This window comes from Serinus canaria, chromosome 21 (assembly GCF_022539315.1).
Source record: "Serinus canaria isolate serCan28SL12 chromosome 21, serCan2020, whole genome shotgun sequence".
NCBI classification, from domain to species: domain Eukaryota; kingdom Metazoa; phylum Chordata; class Aves; order Passeriformes; family Fringillidae; genus Serinus; species Serinus canaria.
In genome coordinates this window covers 1,678,658-1,703,793 of record NC_066334.1, presented here as the reverse complement: position 1 = coordinate 1,703,793, position 25,136 = coordinate 1,678,658, and the positions used below count along the sequence as shown (strand labels likewise).

Below are 25,136 nucleotides of genomic sequence, written 5' to 3'. Positions count from 1 at the left end.
CAGGACTCTGTGGAAATCTTGGGACGAAGGAAACCTTGGGAGCAGCCTGGGAATGGGGGCTGGGATCGGGATGGGATCAGGAGCAGGATCCGTGGGATTCAGGGATGGAATCTGTGGGATTCAGGGACGGGATCTGTGGGATCTGTGGGATTCAGGGATGGGATCTGTGGGATTCAGGGATGGGATCTGTGGGATCTGTGGGATTCAGGGATGGGATCCATGCCAGGCCCTTCCCAGGCTCCTTTTCCAGCCCAGCTGCAGCTCCAGAGGTTTTCCAGGCTCTGGGTGACACAAACGGGATTTTCCCAGAATTTAGTTTGGGATGGAGCGGATCCAAGGCCTGGCTGGGAATTGGCTGGGAATTTGTCGGTTTTACTGGGAATGTGCGGGGAATTTCTTTGGAAGGAGCAAGGGCTGAGTTGGGATTCTGGATCCACTCAACTTCTGAGCTGTGCCAACGGATTTGGGGGATTTGGGATCGGGAATCAGGCCCAGCCCTGCCCCTCTCCTGCCTCCCACAGATCCCAGGGATCCATCCCAGATTCCCTCCAGGCTGAGAATTCCCAGGGAGCAGATCCCAGGCATTCCATGGGAGCCTTTCCCAAAAACCCCCTTGGGAAAGGGGCTCCGGGGATTTCCAGGGAATGATGGAGGAAAGGGGGGCTCCATGGCCAAATTCCAGGTGTTCCATGTCCCAAAATCCTCTGGAAAAGTTGGGATATTCCTTGGGAAGGGTGGGAATGATGCAATTAAAGCCCCACAATTCCATGGATTTCTGCCCAAATCCTGGTGTTAAGAAACATTCCCAAAATCCTTTGGAAAAGTTGGGATATTCCTTGGGAAAGTTGTTCCAAAACTTTCCAGGGAATGATGGCAGGAAAGGGCATCCCTGGAGCGGCTCCAGCCCCACAATTCCATGGATTTCTGTCCAAATCCAGGTGTTCAGCTCAAAAATACTGCCAGAACCCCTTGGAAAAGCTGAGATATTCCTTGGGAAGGGTGGGAACGATGCCATTAAAGCCCCAGAATTCCATGGATTTCTGCCCAAATCCAGGTGTTGAGTTAAGAAACATTCCCAAAATCCTTTGGAAAAGCTGGGATATTCCTTGGGAAGGGTGGGAACGATGCCAGGATTCCGTGGATTTCTGTCCAAATCCTGGTGTTCAATTCAAAAGCACTCCCAAAATCCTTTGGAAAAGTTGGGATATTCCTCGGGAAGGGTGGGAACAATGCCATTAAAGCCCCAGAATTCCATGGATTTCTGTCCAAATCCCAGTGTTTAAGTGGAGAATATTCCCAAAGCCCCTGGAAAAGCTGGGATATTCCTGGGAAGGGTGGGAATGATGCCAGAATTCCATGGATTTCTGTGAAAATCCCGGTGTTAACTCGAGAATAATGCCTGGGAAAGCTGGGATATTCCTGGGGGAGGGATCCAGCAGGGGCAGCCTCCCGTGGCCGGAATGCTGGGGAAATCCCGGAATTTCTGGGAATGGAGGCCATTCCCTGCCTCATTAAGGCGGGTAATAAACAGTCCTGATGAGTGCTGAAAGTTCTGGAAGGATTAATTAAATACATATTCAAATGAGGAAATTTGAATATTGACATATTTAATTAGATGTAAATGTAGAAATGGAAATTTGAATAGAGAGGTAAAGGTATAAACAAAAACTTTAAAAGAAATAGAAAAGTGAATGTGGATTTAAACAGGAATATAAATACAAATATAAATACAAATATAAATATAAATATAAATATAAATATAAATATAAATATAAATATAAATACAAATATAAATATAAATACAAATACAATATAAATACAAATAATATAAATTAAATATAAGTACAAAACTACATACAAGTACAAATACATATATAAATACAAATACATATATAAATATAAATATAAATTTATATATAATTTATATAAAATTTATATAAAATAAAATAAATATAAATATAAATATAAATATAAATATAAATATAAATATAAAATTACATACAAATACACATACACATATAAACATAAACATAAACAAAAATGTAAATACAAGTATAAATATAAAGGTAAATATAAATATAAACAAAACCACAAGTGTGACTATAAATAAGAAAGTATAAAAAGAAACATAAACCAGAAATATAACAAAACCATGGAAATACAAATATAAACAAGAACACAAACAAAGATCTTTGAGATAAATGTAAAGTTGTAAATATAAACTTTAAATAAATATAAACATGAATGCGGGCATGAATATAAGTTTAAATTTAAATTAAAAATACAAAGATAAATTTGAACACAAACACAAATACAAATGTGAATAAAACTGCAAGTGTAAATAGGAACAGAAAATATAAATATACATAAAAATCTTGTACGTGTAAGTGTAAACATAACAATCAAAATGCAATTTTGATTTGAATATAAATTTGAATTTGAATATAAACACGAACACAAGTACAAATGCAAATATTACAGTAAATATAAATAGGAATATAAAATATAAATATAGAACATAAAATATAAAACATAAATATCAATATCAATGTATAGATGTAAATATAGATATCAAATACAAAGCTAAATTTGAATTTAAACACAAATACAAATACAAATACAAACACCACCAAAAAACAAATATAAACTATAAATATAGCAGTATAACTAGGAATAGACAATATAAATTATAAATAATAAACATAAAGGTATACTTGTAATATAAACATTAAAACCAAATTGTGTAAATAAATATAAACATAATGCAGATATTAATATAAACATAAATGTAAGTATGCACAGGAATATAAAAATGAAACTAAAACTAAAACAAAACCAAGATAAGTATAAATATAATTATAAATAGAACTCATTTAATAAATATAATACACCTGTAAATATAAATATAATTAATTTTTATAAACATAATCATACATGTAAATATAATATATAAAATAATTTTAATAAGTGTACACGTAAATATAAATATAAAACTATAAATATAAATATATACAACTATAACTATAACTAAACTATAACTGTGACTATAAATATATACAAATATAACAATAACTATAACTATAAATGTATGCAAATACAACCGTAACTGTGACTGAACTATAACTATAAATACAATTATAACTGTAAATATAAATATGTACAAATAAAACTATAACTAAACTGAACTATAACTAAACTATAACTATAGCCATAAATATAACTATAAATGTAAATATACGGAACTATAAGTATAAATATACAGTGTAAACATAAGTATAAATATAAATATAAGTGTAACATAAATATAAATATAAATATAAATATAAATATAATATAAATATAAATATAAATATAAATATAAATATAAATATAAATATAAATATAAATATAAATATAAACATGTGACTATAAGCCCAGGACCCAGCTCCAAGGCTGTGATCCCAGGGTGATCCCGGGGGTGATGCCGGGGGTGATCCCGGGGGTGATGCCGGGGGTGATGCCGGGGGTGATCCCGGGGTGATCTCGGGGGTGATCCCGGGGTGATCCCGGGGGTGATCCCGGGGCTGATCCCGGGGGTGATCCAGGGGTGATCCGGGGGATGATCCCGGGGATGATCCCGGGGGTGATCCCGGGCTGATCCCGGGCTGATCCCGGGCTGGTCACTGGGGATGATCCCGGGGTGATCCCGGGGGTGATGCCGGGGGTGGTCCCGGGGGTGATCCCGGGGGTGATCCCGGGGGTGATCCCGGGCTGATCCCGGGCTGATCCCGGGGGTGATCCCGGGGGTGATCCCGGGGTGATCCCGGGGTGATCCCGGGGGTGATCCCGGGGGTGATCCCGGGGTGATCCCGGGGTGATCCCGGGGGTGATGCCGGGGGTGATGCCGGGGGTGATCCCGGGGGTGATCCCGGGGCAGCCGAGGCGGACCTCGGTCCCGCCCGGTCCCGCCCGGATGTTTCCCATTCCCGGCTCCGCCCGGATCCCGCCCAGACCGGTTCGGGCGGTCCCCGCCCCTCATTTGCATACGTTTGCATACATCTGCATGGGTTGGCTCCCAGGGGGAGCGTGAGGGCTGGGCAGGGATGGGAACCCAAAATCCCGGGAGTTCTGAGATCCCAGCCCTGGGACCCTGTTCCCAACATCCTGGGAATTCCTCATTCCCAACATCCCGGGAGTTCCACATTCCCAAAATCCTGGGGAATTCCAGGATCCCAGCCCTGGGACTCCATTCCCAACATCCTGGGGAACTCCAGGATCCCAGCCCTGGGACCCCATTCCCAACATCCTGGGGAACTCCAGGATCCCAGCCCTGGGACCCTTTTCCCAACATCCCAGGGAGTACCACATTCCCATCATCCCGGAAAATTCCACATCCCAACATCCCAGGAATTCCACATTCCAGCATCCTGGGGAATTCTGGGATCCCAGCCCTGGGATCCCATTTCCAACGTCCCAGGGAATTCTGGGATCCACCACTGGGATCCGGCCCCTGGGGCCCAATTCCCAAGAGGATCCCATTCCCAGTTTTCCCTGGATCCAGGATCCACGGCCATGTCCATGGGGGCTGAGCCCATCCCCAGCTCTGCATCCCCCATTTCCCTGGATCCAATCTCTGTGGAATGATGCCATCTCAAGCTGTGCATCCCAAATTTTCCCTGGATCCAGGATCCATGGGTGGGATCTGACCCCTGTGACCCCTCCTGGCCTGAGAATTCCCAGTTTTCCCTGGCTCTGGGGTCCATGGGCAGGATCCCACTCCTGTGACCTGATCCCATTCCCAGCTCTCCATCCCCAGCTTTGTCCTGGATCCAATCCCAGGCTCTGCATCCCAAATTTTCCCTGGATCCAGGATCCACAGGCTGGATCCGACCCCTGTGGCCTGACCTCATTCCAAGCTCTCCATCCCAAATTTTTCCGGGCTGATCCAACCCACCTTGCTGAACTTTTTGGGAATTTTTTCCCAAGCCAGGAACCATCAAATCCCCTGGAAAAGTCACTCCTGGGGATTTTGGGATCATTTCCTGGTTCTGCCCTGCCCCGGCCATGGAGCCACTCTGGGGGGGATCCCACATCCAGAAATCCCAGCTGGACAATTCCCAGTGAATTCCCCATCCCAAAATCCCAGGCTAGATAATTCCCCATGCAGAAATCCTGGCTGGGCAATTCCCATTAATTCCTCATCCCGAAATCCCAGCTGGACAATTCCCAGTGAATTCCCCATCAGAAATCCCATCTTGGATCGATTCCCTGTGGATTCCCCATCCTGAAATCCCAGCTGGACAATTCCCATTAATTCCCCATCCCAAAATCCCAGCTCAGATCTCTTCCTAGTGGATTCCCCATCAGAAATCCCAGTTTGGATAATTCCCATTAATTTCCCATCCCAAAATCCCAGCTCGGACCAATTCCCATGAATTCCACATCCCAAAATCCCAGCTGAGATCTCTTCCCAGTGGATTCCCCATCCCAAAATCCCAGTTTGGATAATTCCCGGTGGATTCCCCATCCCAAAATCCCAGTTTGGATAATTCCTGGTGGATTCCCCATCAGAAATCCCAGTTTGGATAACTCCCATTATTTCCCATCCCAAAATCCCAGCTCGGACCAATTCCCATGAATTCCTCATCCCAAAATCCCAGCTCGGATCACTTCCCGTTGGATTCCCCATCCCGAAATCCCAGCTCGGGCCACTTCCCGGTGCGGTCCCGGCTCCCCGCACGCCCGGCCGATCCCCTGGAATGATCCCCTGGAATTTCAGGCTCGGCTGGAGCCCGGCCCCGCTCCCGCCCGGCCCCGCCCGGCCCGGCCCGGCCGCCGCTCCGCGCGGAAATTCCCGGCGCGCTCCCGCTTCTCCCAGCCCAGGTGAGCTTTTCTGGGATGGGGGAGGCTGGAAAACCGGGATTGGGTCGGGAATGCGCGCCCGGGGGGGGCTCTGGAGGGGCGGATTTGGGGTGTGTGCATCCCCGATCCCAAAAAAAAACCCACCGGGAAAGGGTTGGATCAAAAAAACACCTGTGGGAAAGGGTTGGATCCCAAAAAAACACCTGTGGGAAAGGGTTGGATTAAAAAAAAAAAAAAAAACCAAACCTGTGGGAAAGGGTTGGATTCCAAAAAAAACCACCAGGAAAGGGTTGGATCCCCCCAAAATAAACACCCAAAAAATCATCAGGAAAGGGTTGGATTCCAAAAAAAAACCTGTGGGAAAGGGTTGGATCAGCCCCAAGAAAAACGCTGGGAAAGGGTTGGATCCCAAAAAAGCACCTGGCAAGGGTTGGATCCCAAGGCTGATCCCCTTGGGATGGAGGATCCAAGGTCTGGAATTCCGGGATTTTTCCAAGGGGTTGGAGCCATCCCAAACCCAGCTGTGCTCTGCTCCCCCCGGCCTCTCCAGAGGGGGATTTTTGGGATCAGTGTTCCCCCATCCCAGGAGGCATCTCCGGGTATGGGCTGGGACAGGGGGCTGGAAATAAGGGCTGGAAAAATCACTGTAATTCCCAAAAAACTCTGGAAAAATCAGCGTCAATCCCAGGAAAAATCACTGGAAATTCCAGGAAAAGCCTCCAGAAAGATCACTTAAAACCCACAAAACTCTGGGAAAATCACTGTAAATCCCAGGAAAAATCACTGTAAATCCCAGGATACAGCTCCAGAAAATTTAATTAATTTCACTTTAATTTCTGGGGAAAAAACCAAAACACCCCCCCCCCCCAAAAAAAAAAACCCCAAAAAACAACAAAACCAAAACAAAAAACAAACCAGGAAAATTAAATTTATTTCCAGGAAAAAACCTTCAGAAAAATCACTTTAAATCCCTGGAAAAAGCTCCAGGAAAAACACTCAAATTCCCAGGAAAAAAAACAAACAAAACAATACGGGAAAATTCACTTTAATCCCAGGAAAAAAGCTCCAGAAAAATCACTCTAATTCTCAGAAGAAGGAAAAAACCCAGGAAAAATCAGGAAAATAATTTCAATTCCCAAAAACCCAGGAAAATTTCCTTTAATTCACAAAGCCCCGTGCCGACTTTTGCTGCTTCCCAAAAATAATCCGGGAAAAGGTTTTCCCTCGCAAGACCTGGAAAAGGGGGGAAAAGCAGGAGGAGGAAAAGCAGGAAAAGAAGGAAAGGGAGGAAGAGGAAAGGGAGGGAAAAGAGAAGAAGGAAAAGCAGGAAAGGGAAGAGAAGGAAAAGGAGGAGCAGGAAAAGGAGGAGGAGGAAAAGGAGGAAAAAGAGGAGAAGGAAAAGAAGAAGAATAAGCAGGAGAAGGAGGAGCAGGAAAAGCGGGAGGAGGAAAATGAGAAAAAGGAGGGAAAAGAGGAGCAGGAAAAGCAGGAGAAGCGGGAGGAGGAAAGGCAGGAAAAGCGGGAAGAGCAGGAAGAGGAAAGGCAGGAAAGGAGGAGGAGGAGGAGGAGGAGGAAGGGGAGGAGGGAAGGCGATGATTCCCAAATCCCGGCATCCCTCGCTCCGCTGGAAGCGGCTCCGGGCCGGGCCCGGCGCTCCCGCCGCGCTCCGGGAATTGCGGGCCCAGCCCCGGGAGCCGGGAGAGCCCCGGGAGGATCCCGGGATCCCGCGGGCAGCGGATCCCGCCGGGATCGGCCCTTCCCGGCCCGCGGCCCATGCGGACACCGAGCGGCGGCCGCGGCCTGCCCAGGTCAGCGCATTCCCGGCTCCCCGAAATCCCGGGATCCGCCCCCAGCCCCCAACTTCCCGGGCTTTTCCCGGCTGATCCCTGCCCCAGCCATCCCCGCTTTTCCTGCCGCCCCTGCTTCCCAAAAACCCAGCCCCATGTCCCTGGATCCACCGGCCCCAGATCCCTGGATCCAGCCCCAGATCCCTGGATCCAGCCCCAGATCCCCATTTCCACCCCCAAACTCCCGCATCCAGAGGTTTTCCCTGCGGGAAGAGCCCGCCCGGTGCTCGCTGCTGTCACAGCCATTCCCGATTTTCCTGCTGCCCCTGCTTCCCAAAAATCTGCCTCAAATCCCTGGATCCACCCGGAAATCCCCGTTCCCACCCCAAATCCATGGATTCACCCAGAAATGTCCATTACCACCCCCAAATCCCTGGATCCACCTGGAAATCCCCGTTCCCACCCCCAGATCCCCATTCCCACCCCCATATTCCAATATCCAGAGGTTTTCCCATTGGGATGAGCCCTCCCCACTGCCCAGGCTGTTCCCTCTGTTATTCCCACGCAAAAATTCCCAGTTTTCCCCTAAGGATTGGATTTAAAACTCCCAAAAAGCCGGGAATGGGAAGGGAAGTTCCCGTCGGTAACAAAAATAAAGGGGATTTTGGGACAAATGAAAGGAATTCTTTTTTGGTAAATAAAAGGAATTTTGGGGCCTAATGAAAGGGAGTTTTGGGGGAAATGAGGGGAATTTTGGAGAAAAATAAAGGGAATTTTTGGGGCCAAATGAAGGGGATTTTGGGGAAGATTATGGTTTATTGATTCCCAGTTAATCATTCCCTGTTATTTATTCCTGGGATTAGCAGCAGGGCGGGGCAGATTCCCAGCAAATCCCACTGGGATGGATCCCGGATTTCCCACTGGGATGGATCCCAGATTCCCCTCTGGGATGGATCCTGGATTTCCCCCCAGTGTTCCCAATCCCTGATCCAATCCCAGTGGGATGATTCCGGATCCGTGGGACGGTCCTGGGATGGATCCAGATCCCTGAGAGGATGCCAGGATGGATCTGGATCCCTGGGATGATCCCGGGGCAGATCTGGATCCACATCCCTGGGATGGTCCTGGGATGGATCTGGATCCATGGGAAGGGCTCAGGATGATCCCAGGATGGATCTGGATCCCTGGGATGATCCCGGGATGATCCTGGGACGGATCCATCAGCGGCTCCCCCAGGCAGCAGCTCCGGTGCCAGGGATAAAAATATCCCAGGATAAAAATACCCCGGGATGGGAGAGGCCGGGCTGGGCCGGGGTTTGGATCCCGCTGCTCCCGGGGCTGGGGCCTCCTTGGGAATCCCCATTCCCAGGGATCTTCCCATCCCCATCCCACATCCCTGGGTTCTCCTGCATCCCCTTTTTCCTGCCCCACTTCATTTCCATGGATCCCGCTTCCCGTTTTTCCTCTCCCGCTTCCCGTTTTTCCTCTCCTAATTTATTTCCATGGATCCCTTGCAGCTCCCAAAACTCCCAGGTGTGATTCCCCATCCCCACATCCCTGGATTATCCTGAATCCTGATTTTCCTCTCCCAGTTCATTTCCATGGACTCCTGCTTCCCGATTTTCCTCTCCCAGTTTATTTCCATGGATCCCCTGCAGCTCCCGGAATCCCCATTCCCCATTCCCATCCCCCACCCCTGGATTTTCCCGCTTCCCGCTCTTCCTCTCCCTGTGCATTCCCACAGATCCCATTTTTCCCTCATCCCACGGGATCCGTTTCGCTCCCGGGATGTTCCCACCCTTGACAGCGTGGAACACTCCAGCAAAAATCCCCTTTTCCCTTGGATCCATCCCAATCCCGGGATTATTTTGGAGGCCTGGGATAAATCCGGGCTGGGCTGGGCTGAGCTCAGCGCTCCAAACGGGAGTGACCTTTTCCCTGGATAAATTTGGGATGGGCCGAGATTCCCGCTGGGAGAGGGACCCGCCGTGGGAAGGGGCCGGATCCCAATCCAAATCCAAATCCAAATCCTGGGGTTGTTTTTCCTGAGGATTCCCAACTTTGAGGCTTTTTCTGGCTCTGCAGAAACTGGGAATTCTCGGTGTCCCGGGAACCTCCGGCTCCGGGACCGAGAATTCCCAGAGAATTCTTCCCCTGGTTTTTCTGGATTCTTCTCCTGGGATTTTGGAAATTCTTCTCCTGGTTTTTGGGGATTCATCTCCCATGTTTTTGTGGATTGGTCTCCTGGTTTTTTTTGTGGATTCATCTCCTGGTTTTTGGGGATTGATCTCCTGGGTTTTTGTGGATTCATCTGGTTTTTTGGGGGATTTTTCCTCACAGTTTTTGAGGATTCTTCTCCTGGGATTTTGGAAGTTCTTCTCCCATTTTTTTTGTGGATTAATCTCCTGGTTTTTTTTGTGGATTCACCTCATTTTTTTGGGGGATTTTTCTCCCGGTTTTTTGGGATTTTTCTCCCGGTTTTTGTGGATTCTTCTCTTGGATTTCTGGCTCGCTTGGCGTCGCATCCACAGGGAAAATTCCCAGGTGGGGTGACCCAGGAGAGGTTCCCACTCCAGGAAAAGAATTCCAGGAGGGAAGATCCCAACCTTTCCTGGGATCATCCCTTGGGACCCTCCCAAGGCTCCGACCTTGCCGCCCTCCCCGGTGCCCTCCAGGCGCTCTCCGCTTTCCGGGCGGATGCTCCATCGATCCCTGCATCGATCCCAGACCGATCCTGGCACTTCCCCGCAATTCCTGGGATAAATTCTCCCTGAGCCGTTCCCAGCTCCCTGCCTGAGCTGGAGCCTCCTGGTCCTTTCCAGGGCTGGGATTGGGGCTGATCCCCTTTTCCCAACCCTTTCCAAACCCTTTTCCAACCCTTTTTCCCCCTTTCCCCCTTTTCCAACCTTTTCCCTCTTTTCCAAACCTTCTCCCCTTACCCAAACCTTTTTCCCCCTTTCCCAACCCTTTTCCCCCCTTTCTCAACCCTTTTCCAACCCTTTTTTCCAACCCTTTTCCCACCCTTTCCCAACGCTTTTTCCCCTTTCCCATCTTTTTTCCCCACCCTTTCCTAACTGTTTTCCCCCTTTCCCAGCCATTTTCCCCCCCTTTCCCAGCCATTTCCCCCCTTTCCCAGCCATTTTCCCCCCTTTCCCAGCCGTTTTTCCCTGTTTTCCGCAGGAACGCCCCTGGAGCAGCTGAGCCCCCCCCGCCATGGCCTCGCCCCCCCCGCCCGCAGTAGGTACTGTCAGCCTCGGCTTCGGGAATTTGGGGATTTTGGGAATTTTGGGAATGGGACAGCCAGCCCGGGGTGGGAAGGAGGGAGCAGCACCCAGGGTATCTTGGATATCCCAGCTGGAGCCTCCCGGGATTGGGAAAACCTGCCGGGCTCTTGGATCCTGGGGGCTGCTGGTCCTGTGCTCCGTCCCTGGTTCCCTGGTTCCCTACTTCCCCAATTCCCCATCTCCCTGGTTCCCTGTTCCCTATTTCCCTGACTCTCAGATTCCCTATTTCCCTGATTCCCTATTTCCCTGTTCCCTGGTTCCCTGTTTCCCCGATTCCCTGGTTCTCTGGTTTCCTATCTCCCTGACTCCCCTATTCCCTATTTCTCTGGTTCCCTGATTCCCCATTTCCCTGATTCCCCATTTCCCTGATTCTCCATTTCCTATTTCCCTCTTTACTATTTCCCTGTTCCCTGGTTCTCTGGTTTCCTATTTCCCTGACTCCCTGATTCCCTGTTTCCCTGTTCCCTATTTCCCTGATTATTTCCCTGTTTCCCTATTTATTTCCCTGATTCCCTATTTCCCTGTTTCCCTATTTCCCTGTTTCCCTATTTCCCTGATTCCCTATTTCCCTGTTCCCTGGTTCTCTGGTTCCCTCCCCCCATTCCCGTGTCCCTTCCCATCCCTCTCCCTCCTCGTTCCCTCCCGTTCTCCATCTCCCTCCCCTTTTCCTCCATTCCCGTGCCCCTTTTCCCTCTCCTCCTCCATCCCCTGTGGATGTGACAGCCTGCTCAGGGAGCGAGGGGAAGCTGGGTGAGCTTTCCCATGGATTGGTCTGGGAAGTTTTAGGGAGGCAGCGAGAAGGAATTGGGAACAAAGGGTGAGAAATCTGCCGGTGGTGTTTGGAGCGAGCTGTTTTCCTGGGATGTTTCCCCCGGGGGTTCTCCCTGCCTAGCCCCGAGGGAGGTGTGTTGGTTCCTGACCGACCAGGGTACGAGGGAAGGGGCTCCAACGAGCTGGGGCTCCTGCCCTGCAGTCCGTGTCATTCCTGATGCCGTGGGGCCGATCCCCCTCTTCCTCCTCCAACCCCTTTTCCGTCTGCCATTTCCGTTCCTCCTTCCCTGCTTTTCCCATCCCCATCTCCCCTCCATCCCCTTTCTTCTCCCTCCTCTATCCCCATCCCCCTTCTCATTTCCTCCCCCTCCATCCATTCTGTCTCCTCCATCCCCTCCTTCCTCCTCTTCCCCCATCCCCCTTTTCCTCCTCTCTCTCTGGCCCCATTCCCCTCCATCTCCATCTCCATCTCCATCTCCATCTCCATCTCCATTCTCCATCTCATCTCCATCTCCATCTCCACTCCTCTCCATCTCCATCCATCCATCTCCATCTCCATCTCCATCTCCATCTCCATCTCCATCCCTCTTTTCCTCCTCCATCCCCCTTCCTCTTCCCTCTCCTCTGTCCCCTTTTCCATCCTCCATTTCCATCCCTTTTCCCTGGTTTTCTCCATCCCCATTCTCCTCCTCCATCCCTTTTTCTCCCTCCTCTTCCTCCATTTCCCTCCTCGATCTCCTCCCTCCCTTTTCCCTTCATCCTTCTCTTCCTCCTCTTCCTCCACCTCCATCCCCCTTCTCCCTCCCACTTTATCTCCACCCCCTTTTCCTCCATCTCCCTTTTCCATCTCCTCCATCTCCTCCATCCCCTTTTCCATCTCCTCCATCCCCTTTTCCATCTCCTCCATCTCCTGCATCCTCCTTCTCCCTCCTTTGTCTCCATCTCCCTTCTCATCTCCCATCTCCATCCTTTTTTTCCTCCATCCCTCTTTTCCTCCACCCCTTTTTTCCATCCATCCCCTTTTCCATCCCCTCCCTTCCTCCCCACCCTCCCCATCCCCATTTCCCACTCTCCCGCGCCCATTCCATGTTTTCCGTGCAGGATCCCCCCCGGATCCCCCCGGCCCCGCGGGGATGGAGGAGCTGGGCCAGGCCTTTGAACTGGAGGACAGCGAGGAGGAGGAGGAGGGGGAGGACGAGGACTCGGATTCGGGAGCTGATCCCTGCCCTGATCCCGGAGTTGATCCCGGAGCCGATCCCGGTGCTGACGTCGCTCTCCAGGCGCCCCCGCGCCGGCGGCGCCCACCCAGCTCCGGTGAGGAGCATTCCCGGTATTCCTGGTGTGGAATTCCCGATATTCCCTTGTGGAATTCCTGTTCATTCCCAATGTGGAATTCCTGTTCATTCCTGGTGTGGAATTCCTGCTCATTCCCAATATGGAATTCCTGTTTATTCCTGGTATGGAGTTCCCGGTATTCCCATGTGGAATTCCTGCTCATTCTTGGTGTGGAATTCCCAGTGTTCCCAGTATTCCCAGTGTGGAATTCCCAGTATTCTCCTGTGGAATTTCTGCTCATTCCCATGTGGAATTCCTGCTCATTCCCGGTATTCCCGATACATCCCGGGGTGCCAGCATTGTTTCTCTTTGCTTTCCTTCCCTGCAGAAGGGCTGGAGATGGAGACCCAGGAAGGGTGAGTGGGATTTGGGGCATTTCCTGGGATTTCCAGGGAATTTTGGGGGTTCTGGTGGGATTTGGGGCATTTTGTGGCATTTCCCGGGAGTTTTGGGGTTCTGGTGGATTTCCAGGGAGTTTCCTGGGGTTTCCAGGGAGTTTCCTGGGATTTCAGGGGGTTTCAGGAGGTTTTGATGGGAATTCCGGGATTTTGTTGGGATTTTGGCTCCCGTGATGGATCTTTGGGATCCGTCCCCTCCATTTGATGTCGCAGCTGCGGCCGTGCCTCAGTTTCCCCCAACTTCTCCGCATTTCAAAGAGCTCCAGGCAGGAGAACTCCGGGATTTTGGGATCTTTTCCACTGTCCCTGAGCTTTTTTTCAGAACGTCCCTAAAAATCTGGGATGTCCCTAAATCCTGGGATCCCAAGGAGCAGATGGGGAGGGGGGAAATTCCTTTAAAAAATTCCTTATTTTGTTCCTGTGTTGGGAATGGGGGTGACAGTGGGTGGGAGCTTTGGGAGCCCCTGATCCCGGGGGCTTTGCCCCCGATCCTGAGGGATTTTTCCCTGGAATGCCCCTGCAGGATCCCAGCACAGGTGAGCAACGGTGAGGCCGGAGGAGATTCCCAGATCCGGAGCCGCACCTGGAAGAGGGAGAGCATCTGCCGAGGTGAGGAAAGGCTGGGATAACCCCTGGGATAACCCCCGGGATAACCCCCGGGATAACCCCCGGGATAACCCCAGGATAACCGCGGGATAACCCCGGGATAATCCCGGGATAATCCCCGGGATAAGCCCCCGGATAACCCCGGGATAACCCCCGGGATAACCCCCGGGATAACCCCCGGGATAAGCCCCGGGATAAGCCCCGGGATAAGCCCCGGGATAAGCCCTGGGATAACCGCGGAATAACCCCTGGGATAACCCCTGGGATAACCCCCGGGATAACCGCAGGATAACCCCTGGGATAACCCCTGGGATAACCGCGGGATGACCCTGGGATAACCCCTGGGATAACCGCGGGAATGACCCCTGGGGATAACCCCCGGGATAACCGTGGGATAACCCCTGGGATAACCCCCGGGATAACCCCCGGGATAAGCCCTGGGATAACCCCTGGGATAAGCCCTGGGATAACCCCTGGGATAAGCCCTGGTATAACCCCCGGGATAACCCCTGGGATAACCCCTGGGATAACCCCCGGGATACACCGCGGGATAACCCCCGGGATAACCCCGGGATAACCCCTGGGATAACCCCTGGGATAACCCCCGGGATAACCCCTGGGATAACCCCTGGGATAACCCCGGGATAACCCCCGGGATAACCCCCGGGATAACCCCCGGGATAACCCCCGGGATAACCGCGGAATAACCCCTGGGATAACCCCTGGGATAACCCCCGGGATAACCCCCGGGATAACCCCCGGTGGGCTCGGGAAGGTTTCTGCGCCCCGTTGGGGTCCCGGTTTGCTGATCCCGATCCCGATCCCGATCCTGGGGTTTCCAGGGGAGCGTTTCTCCTTCCCGGAGGTGGAGGACGAGGTCATCTACGACGACGTTCCCTGCGAGGGCCTGGATGTGGAGCAGGATGGTACGGGAGCGCTCTTCCTGCTTTTCCAGCCGGGAGCCGCCTCTTCCCGGTTTTCCAGGGGCCCCCATCCCATTTTCTGTCAAGAAGGAGAATCCCATTCTCCAGGAGGCTGTGGGTGGGAATAACCAGGGAAATCCCGGGATCTGGGAGGGATGGAGCCGCTCCCAGAGGGCTGCAGGACCCTGAGGGTTCCAGAGAATGGGAATGGAGTTCTGCACTAGGATTCCCCAATTCCCCAAATTCTCCTTCCTCTCCTTCCTCTCCTTCCTCCCTCATTCCCCTTCCTCTATCCCCCTCATTCCCGTCACTCCCAGATGGATCCAGGAGCCGGGATCGGCTCCTGGATCCATCCATGCATCCCAACTCCCTTCCAAACAAAGCCCAGAATTCCCACGGCTTGGGAGTGCAGGGAAAAGCGGGAATGGAGCAGGAAAATTGGGAGTGGAGCGGGAATGGGGATGGGAACGGAATGGGAATGGAGTGGGGAGGGGAACGGAATGGGAATGGAGCGGGGATGGGAATGGAGCGGGGATGAGATTTGGAGCAGGGTTGGGAATGGAATGGAGAGGGAATGGAGCAGGGATGGGAATGCAGCAGGGAAGGGAATGGAATGGGAATGGAGCGGGAATGGGAATGAGATGGGAATGGAGTGGAGATGGAGTGGAGATGGGAATGGAGCGAGGATGAGAATGGAGCGGGGATGGGAATGGAGCGGGGATGGGAATGGAGCGGGAATGGGAATGGAATGGGAATGAAATGGGAATGGGAATGAAATGGGAATGGAGCGGGGATAGGAATGGAGCGGGGATGGGAATGCAGCAGGGATGGGAATGGAGTGGGGATGGAATGGAGCGGGGATGGGAATGAAATGGGAATGGAGCGGGGATGGGAATGGAGCGGGGATGGAGCAGGAATGGGGATGGGAATGCGTTGGGAATTCCGTGCCGGCAGGCGCGGGGCTGATCTACGCCGAGGTGCAGCGCGGGGAGGGGACGCGCCTGGGGCAGGACCTGGGCTGGAGCTCCAGCGAGTTCGAGAGCTACAGCGAGGGCGAGTCCGGAGAGGAATCCCGGCCGGAATCCCGGCGGGACGCGGAGCCGGCCAAGCTCCGCGCGGCGTTCCAGCCCAAGGTACCCATCCCTTGGAATCCTCATCCATCCCTTGGAATCCTCATCCATCCCTTGGAATCCTCATCCATCCCTTGGAATCCTTATCCATCCCTTGGAATCCTCATCCATCCCTTGGAATCCTCATCCATCCCTTGGAACACTCATCCATCCCTTGGAACACTCATCCATCCCTTGGAACACTCATCCATCCCTTTGCAATCCTCATCCATCCCTCCCTTGGAATTCTCATCCCTGCTTGGAATCCTCATCCCAGCTTTTCCTGGGATTCTCCTACATGGAAGCACCAGAGCATCCCGCAGATGCTGCTGTGTTTTTCCTGGAATTTTCTTTCCTGTTTCCTCCTTCCCTTTTAATTTTTCCCCCTGCTGGAGCCTCTCCCTGCCTTTCCCTGCTCCTGCTGCACTCCCTGCTCCATCCCAGCCGGAATTTTGGGATGCTGATGCCTGTTCCTGCCTCTTTGGGATGGCTCCTCCTGCTTTTGGGGCTGTCCCTGCCTTTCCCTGCTGTTCCTGCACTCCCTGCTCCATCCCAGCTGGAATTCCGGGATTTTTGGGATGGCTCCTCCTGCTTTTGGGGCTGTCCCTGCCTTTCCCTGCTGTTCTGAACTCCCTACTCCATCCATCCCAGCTGGAATTCCGGGATTTTTGGGATGGCTCCTCCTGCTTTTGGGGCTGTCCCTGCCTTTCCCATCTGCACTCCCTGCTCCATCCCAGCTGGAATTCCAGGATGATTTCTCCTGGTTTTGAGCCTCTCTGCTGCTCCTGCACTGCTTGCTTTCTCCCAGCTGGAATTTCAGGAATTTTGGGATGATTCCTCCTGGTTTGGACCCTCTCCCTGTCTTTCCCTGCTTCTGCCCTCCCTGCTTGCTCCCAGATGGGATTTTTGGGATGATTTCCTTTGTTTTTGAGCTTTTCCCTGCTGTTCCTGCACTCCCTGCTCCACCTCAGCCGGAATTCTGGGATGCTGCTGCCTGTCCTGTGCTGCTTTCCCTGCTGTTCCTGCTGCACTCCCTGCTCCATCCCAGATGGAATTCTGGGGTCATTTCTCCTGTTTTTGAGCCTCTCTCTGCCTTTCCCTGCTCCTGCTGCACTCCCTGCTCCATCCCAGCTGGCATTTCAGGAATTTTGGGATGATTCTTCCCGTTTCTGAGCCTTTCCCCTGCGCTCCCTGCCTGCTCCCAGCCGGAATTCCGGGCTGCCGCCGCTGTTCCCTGCTCCTTTGGGATGATCTCTCCTGTTTTTTTGCATTTGCTGCTTCCTGGGATCTCTGCTCTGCTGCTCTCCCGCTTTGCTTTGGGCTCAGCTCTCTCCAGACCTCCATAAACTCAAGGAAAAATGCGCCAGGACTAAGCGGGAGCTCCTGGCTCTGAGAGTTGGGGGGAAGGAAATGCAGGAGCTGAAGCACAAATCCGATTGGAAGGTACCGACCCTGTCCTGCCTCCCGAAATTCCCCAAATCCCTGGCCCGGGGGGATGGAATTCCCTTGTGGAATGGATCCAGGCTGGGCCCATCCCATTCCTGTCCCAGAAAATCAGCCTGGAGCTGCTGGGGTGCCGCTCGTGTCCGGCAGCTCCCGGGGCTTCCCGGAGGAGGCATGGGAATTCAGGGATTCGGGGATACAGGAAGGAGTTCAGGAAGAAAATATTGGGTTCAGGAATTCTGGAAGGAATTCAGGAATTCAGGAAGAAAATAATGAGTTCAGGAATTCAGGAAGGAATTCAAGAATTCAGGAAGGAATTTACAAGGGAAGGAATTGAGGAATTCAAGAAGAAATTCAGGAATTCAGGAAGGAGTTCAGGAGGGAAGGAAGGAATTCAGGAAGGAGGATTTTGGGAATTGTGGAACCTCAGGGCAGAGCCTTTCCCACCCCATCCCATCCCAGCTGGTATTCCTTGGGGTAGAACTGCTGGGATTTGGGGTAGAACACTTGGATTTGTGTAAAACTCTCGGATTTGGAGTAGAAACGCCAGGATTTGGGGTAGAACTCTCCGATGTGAGGTGGGAAAGGCCGATCCCACATTCCCTGCCCCACCCATCCCATCCCATCCCATCCCGCCCCCCACTCCCTGCCCGGCCCCGCTTGGCTGCGCTGCACGACCCCACCCCGGCTGCTGCAATCCATGGCCGGGATCCCGAGGGATCCAGGGGGGAATCCCGGAGCCCTGGCCCTGTGCCTGCTGCTCCCGGCTGGGAAAACAGGGAATGGCGCTCCAGGGATCTTCCTGAGGGGCTGGATCTGGGAGGGATCCTGAGGCAGCCTGGAGCTTCCTGATCCCTGAGGTCCCTGAGTGATCCCCGAGATCCTGGTGATGATCCCTGAGCTGATCCCTGTGATCCCAGCGATGATCTCTGAGAGCCCTGTGTTCCTAATGATCCCTGTTATTCCTGTTATCCCTGTGATCCTGGTGGTTTTACCCTATCCCTGTTATCCTGATGATCCCTGTGGTCTTTGTGATGATCCTGGTGATGCCTTTGATCCCAGTGATGATCCTGCTGATCCCTGTGATCCCTGAGATCCCAGTGATCCTGGTGATGACCCCAGTGATGATCCCAGTGATCCCGGATCCCCTGTGATCCTGGGGATCCCTGCAATCCCAGTGATCCTGGTGATGATCCCTGTGATCCCACTGATCTCTGTGATGTTCCCATTGATCCTTGTGATCCCTGTGACACCTGTAATCCTGGTGATGATCCTGGCAATCCTGTTGATCCCTGAGAGCCCAGTGACCCCTGTGATCCCTGCAAATCCCAGTGATGATCCCTGTGATCCTGGTGCCCCCTGTGATGATCCTTGAGATCCTGGTGATCCCAGTGGTATCCTGGTGTTCCCTGTGATCCCAGTGATGATCCTGCTGAACTCTACGATGATCCCAGTGATGATCCCTGTGATCCTGGTGCCCTTTGTGATGATCCTTGAGATCCTGGTGATCCCAGTGGTATCCTGGTGTTCCCTGGGATCCCAGTGATGATCCTGCTGAACTCTACGATGATCCCAGTGATGATCCCTGTGGTGATCCCTGAGCTGATCCCTGTGATCCTGGCGATCCCAGTGGTGATCCCAGTGGTGATCCCAGTGGCGATCCCAGTGGTGATCCCAGTGGCGATCCCAGTGGCGATCCCAGTGGCGATCCCAGTGGCGATCCCAGTGGCGATCCCAGTGGCGATCCCTGAGCGGTGATCCCTGAGCGGTGATCCCAGTGGTGATCCCTGTGCTGAGGCCGTTGCCGTTGCAGGTGTCGCAGCTGATGCGGGCGGCGCGCAGCGGCACCAAGGACGGGCTGGAGCGCACGCGCATGGCCGTGCTGCGCAGGGTCACCTTCCTGCAGCGCCGCGAGGGGCCAGGTGCGTGCTGCGCCGGGAGCCCGGCATCCCATCCCGGGAAATCCCATCCCCGGGGAGCCCATCCCCAGGGAACCTCCGGGATCTCTTCCCCAGGGAATTCCATCCCTCTGGAACCAGGGGATCCCATCCCCAGGGAACCTCCAGGATCCCATCCCCAGAGAACCCCATCCCCAGAGATCCCATCCCTGGGAACCTCCGGGATCACATCCCCAGGGAATTCCATCCCTCTGGAACAAGGAGATCCCATCCTTATGGACCCTGGGGATCCCATCTCTATGGAACCAGGGATCCCATCCCCAGGGATCCCATCCCCAGGGAACCTCCGGGATCCCACCCCCGGGGAACCTCTGGGAATCCCATCCCCAGAGAACCCCATCCCCACAGATCCCATCCCCGGGAACCTCCGGGATCACATCCCCAGGGAATTCCATCCCTCTGGAACCAGGGGATCCCATCCTTATGGACCTTAGGGATCCCATCTCTATGGGACCAGGGATCCCATCCCCACAGATCCCATCCCCGGGAACCTCCGGGATCTCTTCCCCAGGGAATTCCATCCCTCTGGAACCAGGGGATCCCATCCTTATGGACCTTAGGGATCCCATCTCTATGGAACCAGGGATCCCACCCCTGGGGAACCTCTGGGAATCCCATCCCCAGGGAATCCCATCCCTGGGAATGTCCAGGATCCCATCCCCAGGGAATCTCTGGGGACCCCATCCCTGTGGAACCCTGAGGATCCCATCCCTACAGAAACCCAGGAACCCCTTTCCTCTGGAACTGGGGGTCCCATCCCCACAGAACCAGGGGATCCCATCCCCAGGGAACCCCAGGGATCCCATCCCTATGGAACCAGGAACCCCATCCCTCCAGAACCTCCTTCCCGTTCTCCTGCCTCATTCCACGGATCTGGAGCTTCCCGGGATCTCTGCAGTCCCCACCTCCCTCCTTTTATCCTTCAGGGATAAAACGGCAGCACCCGGCCTGTTCTTGCGGTTTTCCTTCAGGATTTTGTCCCTCCAGGATTTCTTTCCCTGAATTCCCAATTTCCACAGGGTTTCCCATGGATTTTCTTTCAAGATTTTCCCCCTGAATTCCCAGTTCCTCGGGGATTTTTCTTGGGTTTTACCCTCAGGGTTTGTTTCCCTGAATTACCAGTTCCCACGGGCTTTCCCATGGATTTTTCCCTTCAGGATTTTTTCCCCTGAATTCCCAATTCCTGGGGCTTTTCCTGACCCAGCCTTGTCCCATAGGGAATGGGGAGTGAGAAAACTGAACCAGGAGAAGCCATTGGAGAGGGCGGATTTCAGGAATCCTGATCCCTCTCACCTTTCCCAGTTTTTTCCTGGATTATTCCTTGTATTTCCTTTGTTCCCACTCGCAGCTCGCTCCCTTTTTCCATTTGGGATAAAACAGCCACTCCACCCAGCAGCTCTGGGGTTTCCCTTGGATTTTTCCCTCAGGATTTTTTCCTCAGGATTTTTTCCCTGAATTCCCAATTCCCAGGAGGTTTTCCTTGGATTTTTCCTTCAGGATTTTTCCCCTGAATTGCCAGTTCCTCAGGATTTTTTCTGGGGTTTTTCCCTCAGGATTTTTCTCCTAAACGCACAATTCCCAGGGGGTTTCCCTTGGATTTTTCCCTAAATTCCTGGTTCCCGGGGGGTTTTCCTGACCCTTCGCTTTCCCGTAGGGAATGAGGAGCAGGAAGCCCAAACCCCACAGCCCAGCAAAGCCCTTGGAGAGGATGGTTTTTAGGGAATCCTCATCCTGCTCCCCTCTCCCATTTTTCCTGGATAATTCCCTGCATTTGGAGCTTTCCTCGGGCTCTTCCCACTCCTGGCAAGCTCCCACTCGCTCCTCGCGTTTTTGGGGTAAAACAGCACCGGGGCCATCCTTGGGTTTCCCGGGAATTCCCAATTCCCGGGCCTTTCCCTGTCCCGCAGGGGATGGGGAGCGCAGGAGGAGCGCGGCCGAGGCGGAGAAGCCGCCGCGCTCCCGCCGGAGCTCCCGGGTTTCCCTGGAGCAGCCCAGGGCAGGTAGGATCCAGGGGAGGTAGGATCGATCCCGCTGGATCCCAGCGCCTGGAGCTTCCCGGGGGATCGGCCGCGTGTGTTCCCGGCATTTCTGCAGCTTTCCTTGGGATCTGCTGTGTGTTCCCGGCACTCCCAGAGCATTTCCATGGGATCCACTGCGTGTTCCTGGCTTTCCCAGAGCATTCCCATGGGAAATGTGTGTGTCCCGGCATTCCCATGGGATCAGCTGTGTGTTCCCGGCTTTCCTGCAGCTTCCCATGGGATGGGATTGGCTGTGTGTGTCCTGCTGTTCCTGCAGCTTCCCATGGGATCCGTCCCGCCACTTCCATGGGATCGGTCCTGCCGTTCCCACCATTCCCATGGGATCGGTCCCACCATTCCCATGGGCTCAGTCCCGCTATTCCCGTGGGATCGGTCCCACCATTCCCATGGGATCGGTCCCGCCAGTCCCGCCGTTCCCACCATTCCCATGGGATCGGTCCCGCCGTTCCCGCATGGCCAGCACAGCTTTGGGGTGCGGCAATCCCGGGAGAGCATCCCCGGGGAGGAGGAGCCGAAATTAGGGAAGGAAAAGTCCCCGCAGCCCTTCCCTTCCCTCCCTTCCTCCCTTCCCTTCCTCCTCCTCTTCCCCCAGCCCTTCCCCTTCCCGGGATTTCTGGCCCGGGATGGGGCCGGGGCCATGTGGAGGCGACGGCCGCGCTCGCATCCCAAGTTTTCTTTGGCTCATCCCGAGCTTCCCTTGGCTCATGCTGAGCTTTCCCTGGCTCGCTCGCCCTCCTCCTCCTCGGCTGCTTCGGCCTCGGGTAAGCGCTGCCCGCTCCGGCGCCTCCCGCTTTCCCTGCGCTCCCGGCTCCTTTTCCCGGCTCCTTTTCCCTGTTCCCGCTGTCTTGGAGCGAGGACGAGACGCTGTTCCCGCTGCTTCCGGGCGGATTTTTGGGATGGGGACCCTCCCTGTCCCCTCCCCGTGGCGCTGTCCTGGTCCCCACTCTGGCACTTCCCACTTTTCCTGGGCTCCCGGCTCCTTTTCCCCGTTCCCGCTGTCGGAGCGAGGACGAGGCGCTGTTCCAGAGCGGATTTTTGGGATGGGGACCCTCCCTGTCCCCTCCCGGTCACATCCCCGCTCCTGCCCGGCTCATCCCGGTGTCCGGTGACCGCTCTGGAAGGACACAGGATACCGGGAATACCGGGAGAAGCGGGCTGTGCCTCCGGCCCCGGAAGGCTCAGTTTGGGTCAGTTTGGGTCAGTTTGGGGTTTTTGGTGTTCCCGTGCCGCAGGGGACTCGGAGGAGGAGGACACCGGCTTCCTGGAGGTCACCGTGTCCGACATGAGGCACCCCCCGCCCGAGCTGGGCCCCGCGCCCGAGGGGCTGAGCCCGCAGCAGGTCCGGGATCACCCGGGATCGGGGCTTTCCCGGGATCGGGGCTTTCCTGGGATCGGGGCTTTCCCGGGATGGGGGCTTTCCCGGGATGGGGGCTTTCCCGGGATCTGGGATTGGGGCTTTCTCAGGATCTCCTGGGATTGGGGAATCGGCTTTCCCGGGATCTGGGATTGGGGCTTTCTCAGGATCTCCTGGGATTGGGGAATCGGTTTTCCCGGGATCTGGGGGGGTCACAGCGTCCCCTGGGCCCTGCGGTTGAGCAGCAGGGAAATGCCGAGTCAGCAGAAACGGCGCTGCTGGGTCAGCGCTTCCGCAGGGCTGGGGCTGGTTCCCTTTTCCTGGGATTTGGGCTTGGGGATCACGGCTGAGCCCCACAGGCTGGGCCAGCCTTTCCCCTCTTCTGGGATTTGGGGATCGTGGCTGTTCTTGCATTTTCCCGATCCTAGGATTGGGGATTTTGGGATCAGGGCTGTGCCTGCCTTTCCCATTAGATCAGGATTTGGGATTGTGGGATCAAGGCTGTGTCTGCCTCTCCCCAATCCTGGGATTGGGGATTTTGGGATCATGGCTGTGCCTTATTTCCCCTATTCCGGGGCTGGGGATTTTGGGATGAGGGCTTATTTCCCTTATTCTGGGATTGGGGATTTTGGGATCAGGGCTGTGCCTGTATTTCCCCTATTCCGGGGCTGGGGATTTTGGGATGAGGGCTGTGCCTGCTTTTCCCCTGTTCTGGGATTGGGGATGTGGGATCGGGGCTGTGCCTGCCTTTCCCTGATCCTGGTATTTGGGGCTGTGGGATCAGGGCTGTGTCTGCCTCTCCCCAGTCCCAGGATTGGGCATTTTGGGATCATGGCTGTGCCTGCCTTTCCCATTATATCAGGATTCGGGATTGTGGGATCAGGGCTGTGTCTCCCTCTTCCCAGTCCTGGGATTCTGTGCCTGCCTTTCCCATTATATCAGGATTTGGGATTGTGGGATCATGGCTGTTCCTGCATTTCCCCTCTTCTGGGATTGGGGATTTTGGGATGAGGGCTGTGCCTGCATTTCCCCTATTCCAGGATTGGGGATTTTGGGATGAGGGCTGTTCCTGCCTTTCCCTCGTCCCGCGGTTGGGGATTTTGGGATCAGGGCTGTGGCTGCATTTCCCCTATTCTGGGATTGGGGATTTTGGGATCGGGGCTGTGGCTGCATTTCCCTGATTCTGGGATTTGGGGCTGTGGGATCAGGGCTGTGGCTGCATTTCCTCTTCTGGATTGGGATTGGGTCGGGCTGTGGCTGCATTTCCCTGATCCTGGGATTTGGGGCTGTGGGATCAGGGCTGTTCCTGCCTTTCCCCGGTCCCGTGGCTGGGGATTTTGGGATCAGGACCGTTCCGTGCCCCGCAGGTGCTCCGGCGGCACATCCTGGGCTCCATCGTGCAGAGCGAGCGCAGCTACGTGGACTCCCTGAAGCGCATCCTGCAGGTGGGGGCCCCGCTCGGGCGGGAGGGGATCCCCCGGCGCGGATCCCGGGATCCCAGCGCCGCAATTCCCGCAGGATTACCGGAACCCGCTGCTGGAGATGGAGCCCAAGGTGCTGAGCGCCCGCAAGTGCCAGCTGGTGTTCTTCCGGCTGAAGGAGATCCTGCAGTGCCACTCCATGTTCCAGATCGCCCTGGCCTCGCGCGTGGCCGAGTGGGATTCCAACGAGAAGATCGGGGACCTCTTCGTGGCCTCGGTGCGGGGGAAACGGGAACGGCCCCAAATCCCCCCGGGATCACAGCAAACACCGGGAACGGCCCCAAATCCCCCCGGGATCACAGCAAACACTGGGAACGGCCCCAAATCCCCCTGGGATCACAGCAAACACCAGGAATGGCCTCCCAAATCCCCCTGGAATCAGAGATTGGGAATTAGCCCCCAACATCTCTGGGATCTCATAAAAAGCCAGGAATGGTCCCACAATTCCCCTGGGATCCCAGCAAAAAACAAAATGGCCACAAATTCCTCTGGGATCCCAGCAAAAACCAGGAACGGCCCCAAATCCCACTGGGGTCCTATCCTAATTGCCCCCAAAATTCCCCTGGGATCAGAGACTGGGAATCATCCCAAGTCCTCCCCAAAGATTGGGAATTTCACCCAAAACCCCCCTGTGATCAGAGACTGGGAATCATCCCCCAGTCCTCCCCTGGGATCCCATTAGAGATCGGGAATTGCCCCCAAAATCCCCTGGGATCCCACCAGGGATGGGTGGAGTGACGGAGCCCAAATTGGGATGCCCCCAGCACCCCGCGCTTTGCCCACCCTGTTTTTTGGGAATCCCCACAT

The 25,136-nt window shown here is 53.8% G+C and overlaps 1 protein-coding gene across 1 annotated transcript in view; it reads left to right on the top strand.

Annotated features, from left to right (window-relative positions):
* Nucleotides 1-7,549: 7,549 nt before the first annotated feature.
* Nucleotides 7,550-25,136, top strand: part of ARHGEF10L (Rho guanine nucleotide exchange factor 10 like) — a 24,939-nt gene continuing 7,352 nt past the window's right edge. Inside the window, exons 1-12 of the mRNA XM_050982731.1 lie at nucleotides 7,550-7,649; nucleotides 10,809-10,869; nucleotides 12,785-12,997; nucleotides 13,347-13,374; nucleotides 13,940-14,025; nucleotides 14,865-14,948; nucleotides 15,900-16,078; nucleotides 19,311-19,419; nucleotides 22,727-22,833; nucleotides 24,216-24,293; nucleotides 24,367-24,988; nucleotides 25,094-25,115. Coding sequence (XP_050838688.1) covers nucleotides 10,842-10,869; nucleotides 12,785-12,997; nucleotides 13,347-13,374; nucleotides 13,940-14,025; nucleotides 14,865-14,948; nucleotides 15,900-16,078; nucleotides 19,311-19,419; nucleotides 22,727-22,833; nucleotides 24,216-24,293; nucleotides 24,367-24,988; nucleotides 25,094-25,115 — 1,556 coding nt within the window. The 5' untranslated portion in view covers nucleotides 7,550-7,649; nucleotides 10,809-10,841. The remainder of the gene's footprint in view (nucleotides 7,650-10,808; nucleotides 10,870-12,784; nucleotides 12,998-13,346; nucleotides 13,375-13,939; nucleotides 14,026-14,864; nucleotides 14,949-15,899; nucleotides 16,079-19,310; nucleotides 19,420-22,726; nucleotides 22,834-24,215; nucleotides 24,294-24,366; nucleotides 24,989-25,093; nucleotides 25,116-25,136) is intronic.